This window comes from Haliaeetus leucocephalus, unplaced genomic scaffold (genome assembly GCF_000737465.1).
Source record: "Haliaeetus leucocephalus isolate CR32 unplaced genomic scaffold, Haliaeetus_leucocephalus-4.0 Scaffold751, whole genome shotgun sequence".
Classification (NCBI taxonomy): domain Eukaryota; kingdom Metazoa; phylum Chordata; class Aves; order Accipitriformes; family Accipitridae; genus Haliaeetus; species Haliaeetus leucocephalus.
The window spans coordinates 4,757,113-4,779,944 of record NW_010973187.1 but is presented as its reverse complement, the minus strand read 5'-3'; the positions used below and the strand labels follow the sequence as shown (position 1 = coordinate 4,779,944).

Here is a 22,832-nt window from a genome sequence, read left to right as displayed (position 1 = left end):
CGGGCGTGTGGGCTCCGAGCTGACGGCCGCCTCCCGGGGCCTCCCTCCCTCGGCCTGGGCAGCCGGGCGGGGGTCGGCCGGCGCCGGGTGCGAGGCCCTCGGGAGGGCGTTCAGGCGTGGGGCCGCTCCGCGGGTGTGGGAGTGGAGGTTCAGACGCGCACCGGCGCCGGTAACGGCTTGGCTTCCACGTTGTCCGAGTAAGCGAAAACTGCCCGAGCCCCTCAGGTGGGTCTGGGTTGCGGTCGCTCCGAGCGGGTGCTATGGTCTCGAGTGGTGTTTGCGCTGTGCTTTTTCCTTTTTTTAGCTTGTAATAATATTTTTTTTAACGTAATTGGCTCTTGGATTTACGATATGTTACTTTCGTAGCAATGGATTCCACATTTTATACTTTGTGTTTCTGTGGTAGGTGTGTCGAGGTGGGCAGGGGGGAAGGTCTGTCTCAGTTCGTAACAGAAAGTGAGTCTGTGTATGTGGGATTAAGGAAACGAATGAACGAATTGGATCATTCTAGCTAGATTACAAAAATCCGCATGCTCATTGATGTAGGATGATTCAGAAAGTTTCTTAGTAAAGCGCTCTCAAATTATCTAGGTTTATCTTGTACCTCTTTACGGTGTGCTCCTACACATGTGGTAACAGAGAAGACATGGGGAAAATGAAACAGCGCTAAGCTGACTTCGGTGCTGTCTGTGTAGGATATCAGGCAACCCTGTCTGGTGTTTCCTCTGAGCTAACGAATGTTATGGCTCCAGTCATTGTGTCCAAGCAGCTGGTTTGCCATATCTGTGCTCTGAAGTTTTCCAGTGTTTCCTTAAGCTACTCTGAGCAGAGGAGATAATTCTTTAAAACATAATTATGTAGTGTAGTAAGGACAGGACCTTGCTTCCCTGATTCTTTTTTTTTTTTTTTTGATGCCGTATAACCAAAATTCTGTTCCAGCACCCATCTTCTCTGTCCGCTTTAACTGTGGTTTCTTTGAATCCTCTGCAAGGCACACAAGTATCATTTTGTTGGTCTCTGCAGGCTGACTTGACTGATGCTTCCGCCAAGTGCAGAGTCTGTATCTTCCCTGAAGCGCATTTGTGTAGTGAGGAAATTGCAGGCATAGATCGTGATTCTTCACATGTGAACTTCCATTTCTAGTAAAGCCTATTGCTTTGTTATTGCACAGTGTGAAGGCTGCTCAGCACCAGGGAGGGGCAGGGCAGGGAATAGGTCTTCAGTAACTTCACTAGGACACGCTGGAGGCTTGATGTGCTCTTGAAACAGGGGAGGTGAGTTAACGGATTTTTCTACAAGACGATGATGAGGACCGTCTCGCATGTTGGCAGTGTAGTCAGCCTTGTTGTCTTTAAATAGGGGATGATAATATGACGTATTCTCAGAATACAGTAAATGCATGATGTTTTTCATAGCTTCAGAAATTCTGGGCAAAGTACAGCGTTTCCTCAGAAGGAAAACAGCAGTGCCAGCTTGTTAAAACATGCAGCGTATTGGCAGGACTGGGTTGTGAGTGTATTTGCATGATTTCGAAACAGTTTAAGACAGTATTTCCTAGGCAGGCTGCTTCTCTCAGCATCCTGCTGCATAGTGTATTAAACGACTCCAAGCAGAGCAGAGATCATGTCATGGACAAAAAGGATTCTGAAGGATGGAACTAGGATTTGATGCTTAATTTGCTTTGGGGGGCATTTTTATAGAGGAAAAAAATGCTAATTTTATTATGACCATAAAATTCTACAGCTGTAAAAATGTGAAATGCACTTTTTTTTTCCTTTGGCCTGTAGTATGTGCCCACATTGGCTGAATATAGGAGCCTAGAGCAGTTTGACAACCTCCTGATTTTATGCAGCCTATTAGATATTCCCTGCTAAGTCAGTGACTTCCATGCATTGTCAGGTCTGTTTAGCAAGCTTACTTCAGGACTGCATTTGGTTTTTTTAATTTAAAATTCAATATATCCAATACCAATAAGAATTTAATCGAGAAAGAAATTAGTCATAGTAATTAAATGGTGAATGTGCTGGATGTGGCTGGAATGTAACCAGCGGTGTCCAGACCAATTTTAACACTTTTCTTGAAGCAAGGCTGAACATCCAGTTGCCTAGCATGTGGCTCTTGAAAACATATTTCTTAGATTTTAATTGCCTTGTTATTGCTTTATAATTATAGCCAGTTGATTTAAGCAATATTGCTTGTGTATTTTAATCACAACAATTTATTCTCAAATCAGAGGGAATATATGAACGAGGAGGTGGAGGAGTGTGCTGAAGATGAGGCGACTGAATCGGAAGAAGACCTTGAATTTGATGAAAGAATTGGATGCCTTTCCAAAGGTTCCTGAAAGCTATGTGGAGACTTCAGCGAGCGGAGGCACAGGTAGGCCTTACTGAGATGCTGACATGATTCATGTTGGCCGTTGGCTCAGTCTAGCATGCTCTGGGAATAGAACCTGCAACAGGAGGAAGACAGGCATCTGTGTTCATCTGAAAGTAGCCAAAATTGGTTTTGTGACTTCTTTTGTGGACTGGCAGAGCTCATCTCCTTCAAGTAAAGACCTAGTATCTTATCCAAATAGATGCATTCATCTCTCATCTCAAGGGATATTTTTGTGTAAAACTGGTGAGACTCAAACCAATGTAAAGGTTCACTGTGAAAACTTCTAACCAATTACAACTGGAAGTGCACTGTGCCAAGGCTGTAGTAAAACTTTCATTTGTTGTCTCACTAAGCTGTTTTCTCTGTGTCAGGTTTCTGGGCAAGACAGTGTCAGCATGAGCTGAAATGCAGGTTGGATTCAGCTCTATGCTTTCATAAAAGTGGAAAATCATTCTCCAGAGGTGTCTAAGAGCTGGCTAAGTTAAGCATCAGGATGAAGAGCAGCTTTCTAAAGCTTTTTGTCTTGAAGCTGTATTTGATTTTAAGAGTAAGGAAAGCCCTTTCAAGAACTAAACACTTTACTCCAGGGCATATGTGCTTGTAGTGTTCTTGAGCTCCTTGAGCTTCTCTCAAAAAGCTGTAGCTGTAAGAAGTACCTTTTGTATATGTATCTGAACAGAAAATTTTGCCTGTAAGTTGCGTTGGGTTAGAGTTAGCCTGATCTGGAAATAGTGACTTAATCTACTGGACTATGGGAATTGTTTTCAGATAAATAGGAAACTGTTAGCAGTTAGTTTGAAATGGAGGACAAAAATCTCTCTCGTGTGTGATTATGTCTGGAACTCAGTTGAATAAAAAGTACAAGAAGCAATTGCAATCTACAGATAAGCCTTTGAAGTCATTACGCCACTTGTGTGGAAGTAAATATCACAAGGATCTGTATTACTTTGCTATGTTTCCTGAATTGCAATGTTAATAATTAAAGGATTATTGTATATAAAATAATCTGTAAGAGGTGATTAAATAACTCTTTGTTAATGTTAGTCCCAGTTCCTGAGAAAGCGAGTTGTTTTTATGTTGTAATTCTTAGAAAAAACAATAAATGCTTAAAAATTCCTTTTTTGTAGTATAGCACCATCCTTCGTGAGAACTTCGCTTTGGGGAAGGGTGCCTTAAGGTTTCTCAACACCAGAAGTTACTTTAGCATTCTTTGGTTTATCCCAGTAACCTCATAAATGACAATATAGGATTGTCTTGCTCTATGCCGTTATAAAATTTTAATGTAGTATTCCCGTTTCATTCAGGATTCCAGTGCCAGGCTTACTTTCTGGTGTGAAAGACTCTATTCTCAGACTTTCAGTGCCTTAAAACCCATTGCAAAAGAAGTACCGGTCTCTCAAACAGGCTGACACTCTAGCTCTGGGGCTGGGAGAACCTTCGTAAAAGACGATCTGTCTTTGGAAATTCTATAGACTTTATTTTCCTGTTCAGATCCACAAATACCTTTGCTCAGAAATACCCAGAAAGCAGCTATGGCTCTAATTGTTTCCCTGTGTTTGGATAGACAGTATGGTTCCAGCTTTCCTATTGCATAGCTGGGGTGAGTCTCGCCTGCTGAGCTCCAAAAGGAAATTGATAGCCAGAATAATTAACTGACTGGTGCATCCACTTTCACAGTATGCATTCACATGAAGGTTTTCATATATATATGATCCTTACATAGCTTCAGCTGAAAGCTAGAACTTGAAATGTCACTGATCAGTGCAGCAGTCAGTGGTTTCTTTTCTGATCCTGTAGGACAGTGCCTTTATATCCCTGCTGCCACCTCTGGGCTCTAGGCCACTGTGTAGTGAGTTGAAGCCTATCAACAACGGGCTTGTTTTTTCTCAAGTTGCCCTTCACAGACTCCATAGAAATACTCCACAGAATGCAGATGGAAAACATACACTGTCAATAAGCTGTACAAATCACTACTGTGCTCCATAGCTGAAGTTTTTTCCACTTGACAAAAGTCCTGATTTAATAAAAGGGGCATAGCAGGTACTTTTCTGCATCTGTTTCTGACTATGTGCAGCAGGATAATCTTCCCTTTGCATTGTACAACTTTGCAGGTGTGATGAATAGGGTTCTTTGGAGATAAGTGAGGCACATATACCCTTAAAATATGCCAATTAGTTTTCTTCCTAAAAATAATTTCAAATCAGTTCTTCACTTATTTAGCTGTTGGTAGAATGGATAGCTAGGTACATGTTGGTTATCACCAGAGGGAGAAGTGTTTGAAATATTGGGGTGGGTGTCCTGACTGTGCAGCTATACACAAGTAATATAATCAGGGCACCTTTTTCTAACTGGACAGTGCATATAATGCATATTATTTCTCTTGTCTGCTAGCTTCTTGGCTCTAAAACTAGATATAAAAAACTTTGTTACATAACTTAGGTTGTAGACAAGTGGAGACTTGAAGGGACTTCAAGGTGCACATTCTCCTTCTTTCATGCTTGAGTTTAGGATTGAGTTTGCCTAGACCATCCCTGACAGTGATTTGTGGGCATTTTGTTTTATATGCAGAGCTGGATCTAGCCTGTTCTTAAATCTTCCATATAAGGATTTCAGAATCTCCTCATCATTCTAGTATTTGACTGTACTTAAATGTAAAAAGTTCTTTCTTGATGCAAAGGTAGGACTTGTTCTTTCCCCTTCCTACGTAAAAGCAAATATTGTAGAAATGAAAACATTTTTCTAAGAGCAGGTTATGGATTTATAAATTAAAGATACTAGTGTTGTACTGGTAATGCTGAGATTCTGGAATGTTAGAATTTTGTTCTGCTTATGTATCTGAATAATATGTCTCACAATCTAAACTACTTTTTTTTTTTTTCTTTTGACCACTCAGTTTCTCTGATAGCATTTACAACGATAGCTTTCCTGACTGTAATGGAGTTCATGGTGTATCGGGACACATGGATGAAATATGAATATGAAGTAGACAAGGATTTTACTAGGTAATACTTATTTATTATAATTCCTTTTAAAATTTAAGTTTTCTGCATTTCAGGACAGAATAAACTTAAAACATTCATGTGACTTGCGAGCAATTTATGATTGAAATTAAAAATGAAATACTAAAGGGACTTGATTTTTCTTCTGTTGATTCATTTGTTAGGTTTTTTTTTTTCCTGAAATCTATGAAGAAGAGAAATTGAGATTTCTGCAGCTAAGAAGTCAATATAGTGTAGGTTTGTTGGCGGAGTACCCTGAGGAATTATTTGCTAACAGTTCAGAGGACATTGTAATATGTAACTCCATATTGGCTATGTAAACCCACCACATTTGCATGATGCATACTTCTAGTTTATACAGTAGTATATTGCCATTATACTTTGTGCTGCTGGAGGTGAACCTTTAAGCTCATAACTTTGACTACATTATCTAGAGATTGCTACTGATCTTGTCTCCAGTTACGGCCTCCAAGATTGGCTGAAGATATATTTGCTGTTGGTTTCGTGTGCTTGTCTGGAGACTGCATTTGCCTTTCTTCCTGACGTGGTCGGGCACCCATGAGTCCATGCAAAGTTAATGGAGACTTTGTGCACTGAACACCTTTAAATATCATGCGTCTGGAACTGAAATAACTTTAAAAGCTGTTTCACTAGTTGCTGTGGTAACAAGCTAAAGCTATGTATATTAATTGGATGTTTTGTACGTCAGAAATACCAAAGGTTTCTGTAATGAAAAAATAAAAAAATATGAGAAATTTAATGGAGATGCATCAAAAACTCAAGTTAGAGTAAATCCATTCAGACAGATGGGAGTTTCACATTTAGGTCTTTGCTAAAGTAGGCTATTTCCCTAGCAAAGCTATCACATGGGAAGGATAGTCTAGTGGTTAAGAGACTATTATGCGACTTGGGAGAAGTCCTGCTGCAGATTTTCCAGTTTGATTGTGGGTTAATAACTCAGCTTGCAGTTCTGTGACAATTGAAACCAATGGAAATTGGTATCACTTTAACTGTTTTTCTCCTGTCTACTGACCGTGTCTGATCCCAGGTTGAGCCAATGTTGAATCCCTTGCTTACATGATTTGTTTATGTCGTCATCTAAGTTCCCAGAAGAAGCTCCCTGGAAGTGATAGGACTGTACGACTATAGTGAAGGGATTTATTCATTATAGTTTAAATGATTTATGTGAAACTAACACTAACCAGTAGGAAATACCCAGAATATTGGGGAATGCCACACAGTCAGACTTCTAGTGTGATGGAGTTTTTTGGGGTGTTGTTTATTGGGGGTTTTTTTGTTTGTTTGTTTTTTCTCCTGATGAGAGGAACTATGTTTTACCTCCCCTACATTATGGAAACATTCAGGATAAAGATCTTGACATACAAGGCATTTTGCTATTGTAGTATGGGAGCATTTTTGAGAAAAGAGCTTTTTCCAGAAGCATTGCTAGCAAAACCAGCAATCCTTATGGCATGGCAGCATTTTCTGGGAACTGGTTTTAGCAACTTCTCAGCCTGATCCTGAATGTTACTGTCCTGAGGAATTCTGATTAGGATTGGAAATACAATTGGAAATACAAGAGAAAACAGGAGGAAGGTGCTCAAATATTTACTCGGTTTTAGATTTTGTAACTCCCACATTGTCCTGATCCACTGCATTCTGTGAAATTTATTGCACTGTTGCAGTTGTGTGGCAAAAAAAATATGTGTAAAATATTGAAAACTGTATATTCTTAATAAGAGTCTGACAAACTCTTGGGCCAGTAATATTTCCAAAAAATCCATTAGGATTTTCATCGTAAAATTCAATAGGGAAATCTGATGCTTTTATCTCCTAAGTTATGAGTGGTCATCAGTACTTTAGTAACTAAAAGTCCGTCTTGGTTCACCCAAATTATAAACAGCTTAAGTTTATATTTACTGGTGTAAATTTTGTTATTTGACTGTGTTTCTGCAAGTAATCTGAGAATTTTAGTAATATATCTTTTGATACTTGTACACAATGTTACTTACTAGCTTTTTGCCTTTTTTTCTTTCCAGTAAATTAAGAATCAATATTGATATTACAGTTGCCATGAGGTGTCAATGTAAGTATTCCATCAGTGAATGTTTTAAAACACTTTTAAAGGCTCTTCAGAGTATGCATTTGCTTGCAATATAGTTGGATATTGTTCAAAATATTCAAGGAGTGAGATTTATTCTGGTCTTGATGGTACGTAGTGATCTTGATGGCATATAACTCACTGAAAGTATTGGTAGGAGATGTGAAGAAAAGTATTTATGCCACCTCATTCGCGACTTGCAGAACTTTGCTTTGTCTGTTGGCAAAAAAAGGATCTGTTGTTCCAGTCTCTCTCTAGCTGGAATATTCTAAAAGCTCATCGAGAGACACAACTCAGCAGCAGGAATTTATCACAACTTTTATTTATTTATGAACTTGGCCAATATTAACACGGTCTATTGTTTAACAATACTGGAACCATCAAGTAATTTCATCCTCCTGATAAACATATGGATGCCTGCCCATTTAAAGGCAATGCTTACTATTGTTTTGATGTCATTTAAGTAATGAACCATTATTTGTATGGACTAGTTTTGGTTGTCCTGGACTGAGAAAGAGGGAGAATACTACTACTACTATGAGGAATACAAGTAAATCTTCAAGACTCACTTTTTTGGCTAGGCTAAACCTTGAATTATTTGTATGGTACATCAGTACCAAACAATTTGTGTTTGTCTCACAAGTATTCATTTAAAAGTTCTCCCATCTTACTCTTAAAATTTATTTTAATCTTTTACAATTATTTTCCAGTTAGCGTAAAAAAATTTGAAAATTCTGATTTTAATTTTTTTTTTATTTGAGAAAAACCCCAAACTTTATCCTCTGTTTTGACTAGTTTTGGTTTGGATTCAGTGCTTTTGAAACAGGAAAAAATATTTATGCATAGCAGATCCTGTGGTTCATACAACATCTCTGAAGGTGTTATGTCAGTGAGAAAATACTGCAAATCTGAAAAGTTTGTTTCTGGTCACTGTGCATTGGTTGATGATACTCTGATATAATAGGTTGAAAAGTAGGATTCTGTGGTTTCCCCCTACCTCCCAAAAATCTGCTTCTTGCCAGATTTGTTTATCTTTTGGTTTGGACTTTGTTAACAAGGAACAGTAACTTACACTCAAAGTTTACCGCTGTACTGTGAAACTTCATTTCAACTTGAACTTTTTTTGTTTGTTTATGCTTATCTATATGACTCTTAATATTTTTCTCCCTGTTTAAAATAGATGTGGGGGCTGATGTTCTGGATTTAGCAGAAACAATGGTTGCTTCTGCAGATGGGCTAATCTATGAACCAGTAAGTTGATTCTTACCTTTTCATTTGAAAAGGAAATTGCTCTTTACTCGGTGTGGAGCACAGCTGGGCTGGCTTGCTTGCTTGTATGGTTTTTTCCCCACAATTGGGCTGCATAGAACCTCCCCAAGTATTGTCTGATCCTTGAGTGAGGTCTTCAGTGCTTACTCCAGGAATCTCCTAGGGAAAACGGCTAGCATTGGGACTTCTGCATGTTCACTCTCTGCAAATACAGCAGATTTGAATACAGCAGATTCCCAGATCAGTGCTTCTTAACAAGCTAGTGATTTCTACAGCTAGTTATTTTTACATGTGCAAATTCTAGGCATAAATGCTAACAGTATTTGATATGGAAGGAAAACTATTGGAGCTCTCATAAAAATAGAATTGATGTAACTGCTTTTTAACTAGAAGAATACTATGATTCTAAAAAGGGGTAGAAAGTCACCATGATATCCTTATAATATGGAATGGCATTAAAGATCATAAATTGGGTTAGTATCCTTTTAATTTCTGTATTGTGAACTGAAGGCTCTTTTGCTTGCATAATACAATAAGCTTTGAAGTGATTATGCTGTGCGAAAGTAATTTATCATTTACAGAAAACCTATTAGAGAATGTAACTTCCTGCTGTAATTATTGCATTCTCTAATAACTGAACCATATTCCAAATTATAAGAGTTTTGTCCAAATTCCTACTCGTGTGTGTGGGTGGGAGGAGATGGCTGAATGGAGGGACGTGCTTGGGAAGTAGAAGGAGCTTGTTTTTGTTTGTTCTCCTTGGAACATTTCCTCTTTTTGTCTGGACAGTCATCTCTGTGCTGCTGTAGCTGCTGCATGCTAGCAGTTGCCCCAGTGATTATAATCTTAGAAAGAGGAAACTTCCTGTACTTAACTCTTTTGGCCATAGCTCTGGGTAGGTTTAAGCATTAATTGCAATTGAATTTACTGTCTGGACTACATCAGTGTTAACACTACATAGATTTGAATTTGGTGCGCAGATGTTAGTGGTGATATTCTTGTGCAGATTGAAGTACAGCAGGTCTGGTAGCTTGTCTTAAAGAAGCACTTAATGTGTGATGACCCTAGAAATAAACAATCTGCACCTGGACACTTGTCTTTCAAAGATTGCTCCTCTGCTTGTTTCATTGCTGTTTGCATCAAAACCATGCATGTCAGTTATATCACTTAGAATTAAATTGCCACTCACTGCTTCTTCTTGCCCATGTTAGTCAAAGGCTACAAGGGCAGAGACTGCTGACTCGAGTTATGAGAGCTTTAGGAAAAGATGCTGAAGTTATGAACGCAAACAAGAGAATAATTCTTGTGGGGAAGGGACAGAAATTTCCATACTTGAACACTAAATGTATTATTTAAAGTGCAAAGTCCTTTCATAAACTCCAGTATGTGGTACCAAGTGTGAAGTTGATTATAACTCCCCACCCCTTCGCACACCCCAGTTCTTTTCAGGGTTTCATGAATGGGACTTCAGTGCTTCCTGCATGTTTTATTAGTTGTGTTATTTTTGTTTCAGGTAGTATTTGATCTCAGCCCACAACAGAAAGAATGGCAAAGGTAAAGCACTGAGATGCATGCCTATGGTTTGTATTATTTGTACTGGAAGTGACTTTGAGGTACACCAGAGTCACATGACAGAACTACATCTTGGGTCTAACAGCTCCTGCTTTTAAGAGTGCAAACCTGTAAAAAGATACTAATTTACTTTGCTTTTCTCATGATTTGAGATCTCTGTTATGGAAAAGAAATTGGCTTTGGACTTAGTTGTGGAATTGGGTCCTGCAGTTGCAAGCAGAGATGTATGGCCTCACCCAAATATGTTTCCAAAAAAATGCTTGGTAGCACAAGTTTTAATTATGGGTTCAGATGCATAACACAGATAGCTTGGTATCTAAATGTCAAAGCTGAACCATAGTAACAAAGTGGCATGTTCTTGCAAAGCCAAAGGAGTTTGAGTCTTTTGTATAACGACACGCTGTTATCATTTAAACTTGAATAGCTTGGTTACGTGTGATTGCTATACTGATAGTCTGATAACAGAATCTGAAGCTTATTTGGGATTCTGGCTGGTTTCAGTATTTTGGTTATACACTGCTGTGAATGCCAAAGCTTTAAGCTCTGTATAAAATATCATTCTCAAAGTTTAATGTAACACTTTAATACTGACATGAACCTTTCTAACTTCTCAATGTATAATCTGGAACTGAAGCTGATAATTAGTTGTGAAGTTACTTTTTGTTTTACTGTTGCATGCTTTCACACTTGTCTGTGTAATCTTTAGGATGCTGCAGCTAATTCAGAGTAGGCTACAGGAAGAACACTCTCTTCAAGATGTGATATTCAAAAGTGCTTTTAAAAGTGCTTCTACAGCACTGCCACCTCGGTAAGAAAAATTGGGATGTTGTGTCGTCATTCCCCCCACCCTATTTAATTAGACTTCACGTTTTATTGTGATTATGATTTTTTTTTTTCCCCCAGAAGATAAGGTTGTAAGAAAAGAAGACCTTACTGCTTTTTATTGCATTTTAAAATAGAATGCTTCATGCTTGCTTTGGAGAGCTGTTATTTTATGAAAACTTCTGGGGTTTCCAAACTGGAGCAGGTTTCCAGGTTTTATGTGTGTATTTATATGTATGTATGTGTACGTAATACAGACACACACATAAATATACACACATACCTTTTTAGTCCATTTTATCTGATGCTTCCTTCTTAATGTGAATTAATAATGCCAAAGCAATACTAAACAAGAAGTCTTTTTTTAAATGAAAGAATATTTTTCTGTCCAGCAACTTTTTTTAAAAGTCCTGCTATTAACTGTGACTTAATACTTTATGATTTTAAAAGAATCAACCTTTGAATAAAAATGTGTTTTGTTAGTAAATGCCTTGGTTGAAGATAGCACTGTTAAAATTGTGTGGAGAAAACTTGCTGTTTATGCTTTATTCCAACTACCCACAAAATGCTGGGAGACTAATGCATAAAAGGCTTGGTCTGCCTGAATCTAGAAGCTATGTGTTATTTTCCCCTCCACTGTCTCCCCCCCCCCCCCCAGGGGAAAACACTTTCTACATAAAAGCTGAAATTCCTTTCTCTTTAAGAACAAACAAACAAACAAAAATACCCCACACAAGCCATAAACAAAGCAAACGCCAAACCTGCTGTATGCACTTTCCATGTTGTAATCTCCTTGTTTGAGGAATAAATGCATCTTTTTTTCCTAAGGCAAGGCTGAAGAGGGCTCAGAAAAATCTTTTTTCTCATTTAGTCGATGTCTTCAAATTCCTTAAGTCCTTCTGTGCCTCTGTGATACTTGTTAGTGCAGTATTTGAGATGGTAGTTATGCTTGAGATGTGTTTAAAAAATTGTATTTATTTTTTTTATTTCTCTCTAAGGAGCAGTTTTGGAAATATGTTCCAAGTTGTGGACATCCCAACAGGTGTGGGAAGAGGAAGGTTTCATAAAAAATAAATGTTGAAAGCTGTTCTTGCTACATTGTTGTTACTGTGACTAATATATTTTGTTCTGTTCATTGTAGCATTAAAAATTTTCCAACAAACCACTTTTGGTAGAAGTAATTGGGGAAAAAAAAAAAAAAAATGCCCAGGGCAGCAAGATATACTTACGGTCTTATGTTTTCTGTTCATGTGTTCAGGTATCGTAAGTTAGTTTTGTAGGCCAGATCTCTGAATACAAGTACGAACGAAAGCTTATTGGTTTTATCAGACTGACCTTTATTAGTTTCTTTTCCTTCCACGATCCCTGCTATAATTCCAGAAGAATACAATAAGGAGAGGTAGATGATAATGCTGTATCTTTATGCTAGGAAAAAGAAACCTAACTGTACTGCTGTTATTTCTGTTAGACAGTGAATCTTCTAAAGTACTCTTTATGTTGTTTTTGTTTAAACAGGGAAGATAATTCATTACAGTCTCCAGATGCATGCAGAATTCATGGTCATCTCTATGTCAATAAAGTGGCAGGGAATTTTCACATAACTGTGGGCAAGTATGTTCTGTTCAATTCCTGAAAATAAAAAAAAATTAATTGATTTCTGCATTACGTACAGTGCATGCATGTATATGTATGTGTATGCTTTTACACTTTTGAGTTAATGACTTTTATTAACCTTCCCCTGTACATGCTTGGTATTATGTTCCATGTGGTATCTTTTCTTGCACAGTTAAAAACAAATTTCTTCATAAGTTACTAAAACAATGCAGTGCAGTGCATTGTTGTATGCAGTGTAGTGGTTATGAATTCCAGTGTCTTACAGGATGAAAACTCTTGAAAATAAGTCCTCTGTAAGTGTGTGATGTGGAGTGGACTGCTTGTACTTGCCTCCATTCTTTGGGCGTGTCCAAACTTCTCCTTTGTATTAGTACAGTTCACTAACATGGATGAAGTGTAGATATGTGCCATTTCCATGCTGAGATAATGTCGTTATAGAACCATAGTTAGGGAGCTAAATGCCAGTTCATCTTGATTTGCAGAGAGACTTTCTGACGCGCTTTGGCAATGGTATTAGCTTATATACGCCGCATACAAACTTGTGTTAACTTCTCTCTGTGCTCTCCAGCTCTGCTGTCCTCACTTATCTTCCTTCCACCTTTGTCACCAGAGATCTTGGCATGCAATCTGTACTCTAATTTATCCATATGTAATTCCAGCTGCTGTCTTTGTGTGGGTACTTCTCCAAATGCCACATCTGTCTGGTCTTGTACCACCTCTCTGATTTGCCCCTAGATGTCCAACTTCCTAAGCCCTTTTCAGAGCTGATCATTTCAGCCTTTCATCTGTACTGCTATCGTTTCTCTCTTCCTGTCTCTAGTTTTGCACCCCTGAATAATTTTGCTTTCCTTTGCTTCCTTTAGCTCATCATTACGTTTGTAATTCTGTGAAGCTGTGCTTTCTCTGCTTGTAGGTGGTTTTTTTATGGCTTTTTTTACTGGCTGCCTTTGTACCTTATTGCTGGGTTATTTATTGTAGTCCTATCTTGACTGATCTCATTGCATTTCTCCACCTTCTATTTGTCCAAAACTTACATGCATTTGGTAATGATTTAACTTAAGCAAAGTAGGGAAGTTTCCTGCATTATTGGCTGGACTGGTAGGGATGAAGTGTGGCTGAGAGACTGTTTTGCTTTTCAGATAGAGTTGCACTTTTTTCTCCCTCTTCACACTGCTACCAGCCTCTGCTTTGTATTTTCTTTGCAGGTCTACAAACGAATGTCCAGACCTGAAGTTGCTTAGTCAGGGAGTAAATACAGAGCATAGTTAACTTGCTCAGTCATAGAAAAAGTACAGTAAAGTTTTCGTTAGTCACTTGAGCAGTCCTGCAGCTTTTCATGTGGTAGGCCTTGGTGGCTCTTCTAGTAGCCTAGTGACTTGGTGTGTTTTTGACATTTCTAAAAATGCAAGACACTAATTTTGTGTAAGAGGGTTTTCATGAGTCTTATGTTGCTGTACCTTGTAATTCAGGCTGTCTGTACTCAGCAGTAATAAAAATGTATTTATTTTAATATACACATGACTTTTATATATATATAAAAAGTTTGTAAAACATATATTTAAACATGTATATGTTATATGCACATTTTTTTATATATGTAAAGTATTTATTGCAATAGAGGAGGAGAGGTAATTTTTCTACATAGTTCTGCTTAGGAAAACTGTGTGTTTTGTGTGGATTCATTAAACAAATTTTTCATGAAACATATCTTGCTTTCTTTAGGGCAATTCCACACCCTCGAGGCCATGCACACTTGGCAGCCCTTGTAAGCCACGAGTGTAAGTTCTTTATATCATCTCCGCGCGAATGAACATCATTTTGTTCAGTCTCCTAATTCATATGTTAGCATAGGTTGCTGTTGTAAAGATGTTCTAGCTGGGCAATTGCATTGTAGAAGAAAGTGAAGAATATTCTTTGCAATGTTATGACTCAGTAGTGACTTACTTTCATACATTTAACACTATTAGTATTATCTTTAGGTGTCTTCTACAGTAATGATAACACAAGAATCTGGGATGTATTTTGGTGTAACACAAGATACCATACAAAATTACTGTATTTCAGTCCAAACTACATATTTCCTGCAAAATCTGTTTTTATGAAGTTAAAAATTTCTGACCTTTGTCCTTAGAAACTTCATTTTTAGGTTATGAGTCTAGATACTGAATGTGTGTTGCTACTGTACTTAATGTGAGGCAAGGGTAGACTTACTGTGAAAAATGAACTTGGTATTGGTTAAACCTCCAAATGTCTGCCCATGAATTTATGTCAGCTCAAGTGTATAATATTATAGAGCTCAAATACCTTTGCAAAACTAGGCAATGTAGTAACTTGTAGTTGCCTTATGCTTTCTCTGTACACTTAATTTATGAAATTTTAGTCTTTTTAATACCATTACATACAGAACCTGAACTGTAGGATAACTTCAGTATTTGGCCAGCTAGAAATTTCCTGTCATGAAATTTTAACTCTTCAGCTCCAGGGTTGATTCAGATAGAGTTATAATTTGGTTTAGAAGTTCTTTTCTAGAGAAATTGAATTTCTTTGTTAAATATTTTGGATTTGAGTTTTGTTTGAAACATGTACGTAGATGTATTGATATAGTCACAGGCACAAATCCAATGAAATGTACATCAGAGTTTGAAATATTCTAACTAATGCATTTTCCAGTGTGAGAAATGGGTGCATCTTTTTCTCTGAGAAGAGTACAGAATCTCATAGTGTAAAAATGTTGTTTCATTCCTTTGTATTGTCTTTCAGCCTATAACTTCTCTCACAGAATAGATCATTTGTCATTTGGAGAGCTTATTCCAGGAATTATTAATCCTTTGGATGGAACAGAAAAAATAGCATCAGATCGTAAGTGTTGTGTGTTTAAAAAAGCATCTTGTCTTCTATATTTTTCCAATAATTACATTTAAAATATTATCATGTTTCATGAACGTTGTGATTTACAAACAGCATGTCCCACTAAATGTGGTAGCAAGCAATGCACTGTTCAGGTACCTACATGGCATCTTAAATGGATGATTTCTTTTTAATATTGGTTATCACTGTACTTTGCTGTTTTGCTGGAGTTGATTTGCAGTTTCTTCCAGATTTGTGTTATGTTGAAGTTACAGTATGTCTGAACATATGGCAAAGAATTTTGCAGCAGTGTGCTACAGTGGAGATTCATAGATCTGATTGTTGTTGTAACTGGGAAAAATAAGTCTGATTTGGTTTAAAAAAAAAATAGCATCTGGAGTCTTGGATTCTATTCCTGTATTTGGTTTGTCACTTCCGCATTGTATTTTGTGAGGCTACTACAGGAAAGGTTTGTGTATCGCTTTGTTTCCTCATGTATAAGTAAAGGAGTATAGTAACCTACTTTACAGAGCTGCCTGTGCCTCATCCTCTGGCTTGCATTCCCCATGGGAGTGATCCCCAGAACCTTCTAAAGCTGCTGTTGTGTCAAAGTCAGTCAGTCTGTTAGCAGTTCCAGCCAGAATAGTTTTGTGTAGTTGAAACAAATTGCTTCAGTCTGTCAGTGTTTGTTCTCTTAGGGAATTGCACGAAGACAGAGCAATCATAAATGCATAAGCACGCTGATTGCTTTAGAAGAATTCTCTAGAAGTCTGTCTGATCAAGAGGAAGAACTGTAACCAATTTAGAGGGCTTCCAGCATTGTATAGACAATTCAGTGGCTAAAATCTGTTCAAACCACTGTCAAGATGTATATATCATGCAAAATGTGACTGACTTCTAGTGTTGTGGAAAACACTATCTATGCATTTCATTTGAAGCTTTGAGTGGCGTGACCTTAATGAATCTTTTCGTTACATGGGTAAAATGTAAATTCCTCTGAGTACAAATGTGATATAGGCCCTGCCCATGGAAACTAACTTTGTTCATGCAGATGGTGCTGAAGTAGTCTTGGCAGTGCTGGGACTCCATGAAGAATGTCCCTAGTGTAAATGGCTTAGCTGATTGACTATTTTAAATATTATTTGATTTATTTGTGAATGTCTTAAATGGTCTTTGACTGTGTACTTAGTTCAACAGTGAGATTTATTTTCTTCTAGACAACCAGATGTTCCAGTATTTTATCACAGTTGTGCCAACCAAACTCCATACGCATAAAATTTCAGCAGAAACTCATCAATTTTCAGTGACAGAAAGGGTAAGTAGAAGTAAGAGAAAAACATGCAGGGAAAAATCTAACAGTGATTGTTGTTAACAAAAGCTCAAATGTGGAAACGAAGACTTAGTTGTACTGTGGTTTTGAAAACTCCTCTAGCGTGAAGAGACTCTTTGTAGAATGTTCCAGTGCACTAGATTTATCTGTGAGTAATGTAATAGTGATGGTAAAATATATATGCTTGGTGATACATGCTAACATCTTGCATTAGTGTTTTGCATCCGTAGATCTGGAGTCTGATATTAGAATTAATGATAGATACCCAGTCATTTCCACTTCACTGGATGCTAATAGTGGTGGTGGTGGAGAAATCCTGTAAGTTTTTGGTGTGTAATCTTGTGTGTAGCTTTACAAATATTTAATCCACCATTAGCTTTTTATCCATGTGGGAAGCAAACCAAAAAACGCAGCCCACTTGAATGTCATTAACTTGGTTGTGGAGTGTAAGAAATGGAAGCAATGGAAGTTTGTATGAAAAACTGATCACACAGAAAGCATCTCTGTCTTTCAGCTGTCTTGTTTAACCTTTGTTGAACCACCAACTTTGATTACTCTCCAGACTAGAGAGCTTCCACTTCTGGGCTTGGAGAGGCTTTTAATTCTGAATCCATAAAGAAAGTAGTTATTGCAGCATAGTACATGGGCAAATCATAAGGTATTAATTTTAAAGACTGCTGTAAATAAGAAAAAGGCCTTATGTGTACCAGTTATGTGTCTCATTTCCAGATACTGAACTCTGTTTTGGTCTTTTATTCAAAAGCCAAAGAAAAAAAAAATCTTTGCGAAAAGTTTAATTTAAAAATGACAGGTAAAGTGAGAGGTAAGAAGGAAGCCTTGGGTTGAAAGGAGATTCAGAGATCAGAATGGCAGTTCACTGTAATACAGTTTGTGGTGTTCTCCAAGGGAGAAAAATATTTATTTTCTCACAATTCCATGCTGCTTCTGAAAAATACATAGCATGGGGAAGTAGGATAGAGGTGATGTCTTGGGGTTCAACTTGGGACATGCAGACCACTGAAGGGAAAGATTCGCTCTAAAACTCATGAAAGTTGGAGTAAAGAGAGGAATGAAGAGGAATTTCATAATGCAACGTACTCCCATCTCTTGCTGGTGTAGCAATCTGCTTCATGTTTTCTCTGCACAATCTCTGCAACAACTAAGGCACTCCTTAAACTTCTGGACATCAGTTGACTACTTATATTACTCCTTATTGCTTTTTTTTCATCTTGTATTAAATTTTTCTCTCCTGCTATAAAGATAGTTTCTGTCAGTTAACTGTGCAGTCTTAGTTAGCTCTTTGATTTTTTTAAATTTTTTTTTTTTTTTGTGAGGATGTATTTTTCATGAAAGTTGCAACATGGTCACAGGTTGCTTAGGAGAAAAGCTTGTGAATAGTGGAGGCTTGCTCTCACTGTCTCAGTAGGTAGCCCTGTTGCCTGTAAAGCTTGTTCGTGTTTATATTTGGAAACCAAATACCCCAGCAGATGAGCTGAGAAAGGCTATTAAGAACAGTTAATGTTGAACAACTTAGTGCATTTATTTTATAAGAGTAGGCACGTATGCAGACCTGGAAAAAGGTGGTCAGCTAGCCATGGCTAAAACTTGAATACAGTGAGATTTAATTGACAGTGTGAACAGACTGGGAAGGAGAGTTTGAAAGGTGTGGGCAGAATCATCTCCACTATTGTTGATGTTTGAGGTATTGTGTTTATCTATGTTAAAAAGATTTAATTCTAGCACGGCTTTGCTGATCTGAGATATCTGATGCAGGGTTACTTATTTGCAGCAGGTTTTAGCAACCAAGAGTTAAATCTTCTGCAGCAGTAGAAGCTAGAAGCAGACCAAAATGGTTTGTGGAAAAAGAATTATGTATATTTTGAGGGTGGAGTTTTGGGTGTTCCGTTTAACTTCATATTCTTTTTTCACCATTTGACCTCAATAGACCAATAAGGCTTAGGGAAACAATAGAGGAAAAACAAACAAAAAAAAAGTTTTGTCCCTTGCCAATGGCAAGGTTCTGTTTAAATACCTTCAGTCTTCTGTTCTTTCTTAGTATGCCTGATCATCCATCCTCTAATGCGGAATGTTGTCATGCTCTTGAAATATAGAAAGCATTCTGTACTGCGTTGGGGAGTTTATTTTTTTTAACCATTGCAAAGTTTCCATAACTTGGTATCATAACTGATACATTATTTTGGCATCCTTTTTACTTCAGTTTGGTAGCAAAGGAAGCAATATGGTTTATGTCAACGTTAGCTGATTGGAGAAGTTGCCTAGTCTGTATTTTCCAAAGTGGTATTCAGCTTTTTATTTTGTACTGTATTCTGCATATTTTTTGAGCGCAGACTGTTAAATCTACAGGTGAAATGGAACTGTGATATATTACTTTTCTGTTCAGTCTTACTTGTCTGTCTTCTATACTCTTATTAGCCTAGATAGACTGAGTTTGTCTTCAGTCAGTTATGTTCTTTTCTGCTGCCCTTGTGTATTTTCAGTCAGACTTACCTGGCAGTGCATTTATCAACACCTTTCACTAACAACAAAATGATAGCAAACTTTTGAAAGAAACTTAAGACTGTGGTGAGGCTTTTTCTCCTGAAACCTTTTTTAAAAAGTAGAGATTTATAGCAGCCTCACTCTTGTCTTTGGGGTCTTTTGATTTAAGAATTTGGGCAAATGAGAAGAAACTGTAGAAGTTCTTGGATTAGGACTAAGGCATCTGATCTGTTTAGAGTAGTCATGGTGACTTAGTTATTATTTTTATCGAGGTATATTTCTTGCCATGTGACTGTTATCTGAAATGACCTGACTGACAAAAATTTTGAAAAGAGGCTTGATACTGGTATTCAGTTTCCAGACCCCAGAAATTTTGATCTTTTTCCTTTTTATTTTTTTTCCCATCAAAGTAATGGATTATGGCATATGTGCAAGTATGCACTAAGGCAAAAAAAAATGGCATTGATCTAATTTAATTTAAGCTTCTGAATTTCCATTATGGTATACTCTAGTTTAGGGTCTTCCCTGATACTTTTAAGAACCAGGAATTAAATCCTCTGTGGCATGTGAACCTAGAGATATGCTCCAAGGAAGAAGAAGGATGCAGCTTAATGAGTCTTAGATGCAGTATGGGAAAACTGCCATAGCTAAGGCTGTTCAGCAACTTAAATGTCTCCTGAAGGTCTCATCCCGATTTAAGTAATTAGTAGTAACGCATAAAGCAGGAGTTGGGGCACTGTGTTATACCAGTGCACTCACTTGAGTTCACGGGCTAGACCAAGATGGTGGCACTTATCCTTATAGGTACCAAAAGCAACCTAGTTATAAACACCCTTGTTTAAAGGACCATGTAAGCAAATCTTGAGAGTATAGTGCCAGAGCCTGATAGTGAACATTGATATGCAGTACAGAAGACCAGTGACCAGGAAAGTAAATTGTAATTTAATGGTGTTTGACTATTAGAAGGTACTGGCCAAAGTTATCTTGATGTTCCCTGGTCTTCTGTTGATTGCTAAATCTGACCAAGTAGCTCTTTGTCATCACATCTATTAAGATTGTTTTCCCTGTGACTAACCAGAAGTGACTAACTTGTGTTTCTCTCTCTTCTTTCAGGAAAGAATAATTAACCATGCAGCTGGCAGCCATGGAGTGTCAGGAATATTCATGAAATATGATATCAGTTCACTTATGGTGACGGTGACAGAAGAACACATGCCTTTTTGGCAGTTCTTAGTGAGGCTTTGTGGCATTATTGGGGGAATTTTTTCAACTACAGGTAACTATCAGTGCTTTCCCTCTTAAGTTCTACCAGAAATTATTTTTGGTTGTGGTGATTATATTATGGTTAAGTTACAGGGGAGTCCTGAACCTCTAGCAGGTTTTAAGACGAAGTGCCTGTTTGTGTGCACTGAAATGTGCAATGGAAGCTACTCATTTTTGGTGTCCCAGTATGCCATTTCTGCTGTTCTGAGGGCCTGTTGTTTCCTTTTTGGTAACTACAGCATAGTTTATTTACTTCTGGAAGAGCAAAGAGATAGATATATATATAGATATATAGAGAGATATATATACACAGACACATACATACACATACACATGCTGACTTCTGATATACTGTGTATTTCCTATAGTTGGGATCCAGTGCTAAATCAGTGCCAAAAGTTGAGAAAAATTACCATCTGAAGTAATTGGGAAGATTTTCCTTGTGTAGCTTGTTAATGTACTGCAAGATTTGCTCCCTCAAAGAAAATAAACTAAGTTGAAAAGACACAATCCACTTATTAGTGAAGACATAATAGAGTATCTTGATGTTGTGGTTTAACCCGACTTGATTACAAGTTATGTCTTTTCTTGGCTTTCACTTGAAGAGAGTATAGTAAAGAGACTTCGAACTAAGAGCTCTCTTTCAAAGTAGATATTTCTGTCCCACAGAATGTATTTTCACCCATGAAAGTCAGGCAGAGGGAATTACATTTGCTTGGATAGCTTTGGTTTTGCTTTTATTGAGGCATTTCAGAATGTTAGAATTCCCCCCGCCCTTGGTGTTTCCTTTTTTATGTTAATTTCTCAGTGTTTTACATACTGGTTTACTGCACTGTATCCTGTTTAAGTATCATGTAGAGTTTTGTTGTAATACTTCTGTAAATACTACAGTTTTACTACTTGTGACAATTTAAATCTTGTTTGATATTGCAGGAATTTTACATGGCTTTGGAAGATTTGTAGCAGAAGTTATTTTTTGCCGTTTCAGACTGGGCTCTTATAGGTCCACATCGGTAAGAAAAATTTTCTCTGAGTATTAAATAAGTGGAACAGCTGTCTGGGGAAGGATGATAAGGACAACTTTGGGACTTGGTCCCAGCAGAATTTAAGACACTTGCAATAAACCCTCCCTTTGACATGCATATGAGCAAAGATTCAATAGCTTTTAAAAAATAGTTGGAAAACCTAACATGTAAGGAAGCAAGGTATTTTATAAGAAGCTGAATTAATGAAACCGAGTCTTAGAGATTTCTTTGCTACATTCCCTCCATTGTCCTTACTGTACTCTTTTTATTTTCGTATTGCTCCAAGAATTACTTGTTTTCTCGGGCCTCATCTGTCTCCTTCACATATTCTTTTGCTTGGCCTGCTGACCAAAGAAGAGACACCGCATGCTACAGGCATTCAGTGTTGCTACTGACTAGCCTGCAGGCTGCTCCCAAGCAGTGTGAAAGAGCTGAGCAGTCTACCTTTCCTTTCACCTGGGCATCAGTAGGATTGCTCCTCTAGCAACTACTTGATTTTGTTTTGTTTTTGTCATTTAAGCCTCTAGGTAGCCTTTAAGACTTCTGCCTTTCCCTCAAATTTGGTTGAAGTTTGCCAGCTGGCAAGGTTACCTGAGGGGTGGGGAGAGGAGGAAAGATGGGCAGGTTTGTATAATTTTTGTTTGGGAGACCAGGCAAAAGGCATATAAGAAATGCCCAAGAATAAAGAAGTGTGTGTTTTGGGGGAGCGTGGGGAGATTCTGTTTCTGGGCAAGCCATTAATAACACTTTGTTTTTGTTTGACTAGGTCCCACTTCCTGATGGCCACACAAGCAACCACTTACCTCTAATTACAGACAATAGTACGCATTAGCCTCCTGAGAAAACTTTCTTCCTGCCTGATACAGAAGACATTTTTTTATAATAAAGAAAACATTGTGCAATATGCTGAGACAGTGCTGAAGGGCAGCAAAAAATGAAGCCTTTACAAAAAAAAAACCCAACAAAACAATTTGTGTAATTTTTTTGTCTAAATGCGCATGGAGTCATAGAAGGTTATGAGACCAGTGAGGTGGACCATCTTCTGGAGATTAGAGGAGCGTTGCTGCCAATACAGTATTCATGGTCGAGCTGAGCATCTTTGTGATGGCTGC

At 37.7% G+C, this 22,832-nt stretch overlaps 1 protein-coding gene across 2 annotated transcripts; it reads left to right on the top strand.

Annotated features, from left to right (window-relative positions):
• The first annotated feature begins 1,190 nt into the window (after positions 1–1,190).
• On the top strand, positions 1,191–22,687 carry ERGIC2 (ERGIC and golgi 2). Of its 2 annotated transcripts, none has more exons than XM_010580866.1 (14): positions 1,191–1,274; positions 2,234–2,379; positions 5,273–5,381; positions 7,418–7,464; positions 8,660–8,730; positions 10,262–10,302; positions 11,027–11,128; positions 12,658–12,753; positions 14,479–14,534; positions 15,517–15,615; positions 16,821–16,918; positions 20,546–20,708; positions 21,629–21,708; positions 22,487–22,687. In XM_010580866.1, exons 2-14 carry the CDS (start codon positions 2,274–2,276, stop codon positions 22,550–22,552), a joined length of 1,134 nt encoding a protein of 377 aa, XP_010579168.1. In that variant the 5' UTR covers positions 1,191–1,274; positions 2,234–2,273; the 3' UTR covers positions 22,553–22,687. The 2 variants fall into 2 exon arrangements, with proteins under 2 accessions (XP_010579168.1, XP_010579169.1); XM_010580867.1 differs by lacking the exon at positions 1,191–1,274 and adding an exon at positions 1,829–1,899.
• Positions 22,688–22,832: the final 145 nt, after the last annotated feature.

Bases quoted from the DNA above. Each gene is read 5' to 3' on its own strand.
- ERGIC2 (XM_010580866.1), top strand. From the start codon at position 2,274: ATGAGGCGACTGAATCGGAAGAAGACCTTGAATTTGATGAAAGAATTG. The intron at 12,754-14,478 runs GTATGTTCTGTT...TGCTTTCTTTAG, and splicing joins TTTCACATAACTGTGGGCAA to GGCAATTCCACACCCTCGAG. The intron at 16,919-20,545 runs GTAAGTAGAAGT...CTCTTCTTTCAG, and splicing joins AATTTTCAGTGACAGAAAGG to GAAAGAATAATTAACCATGC.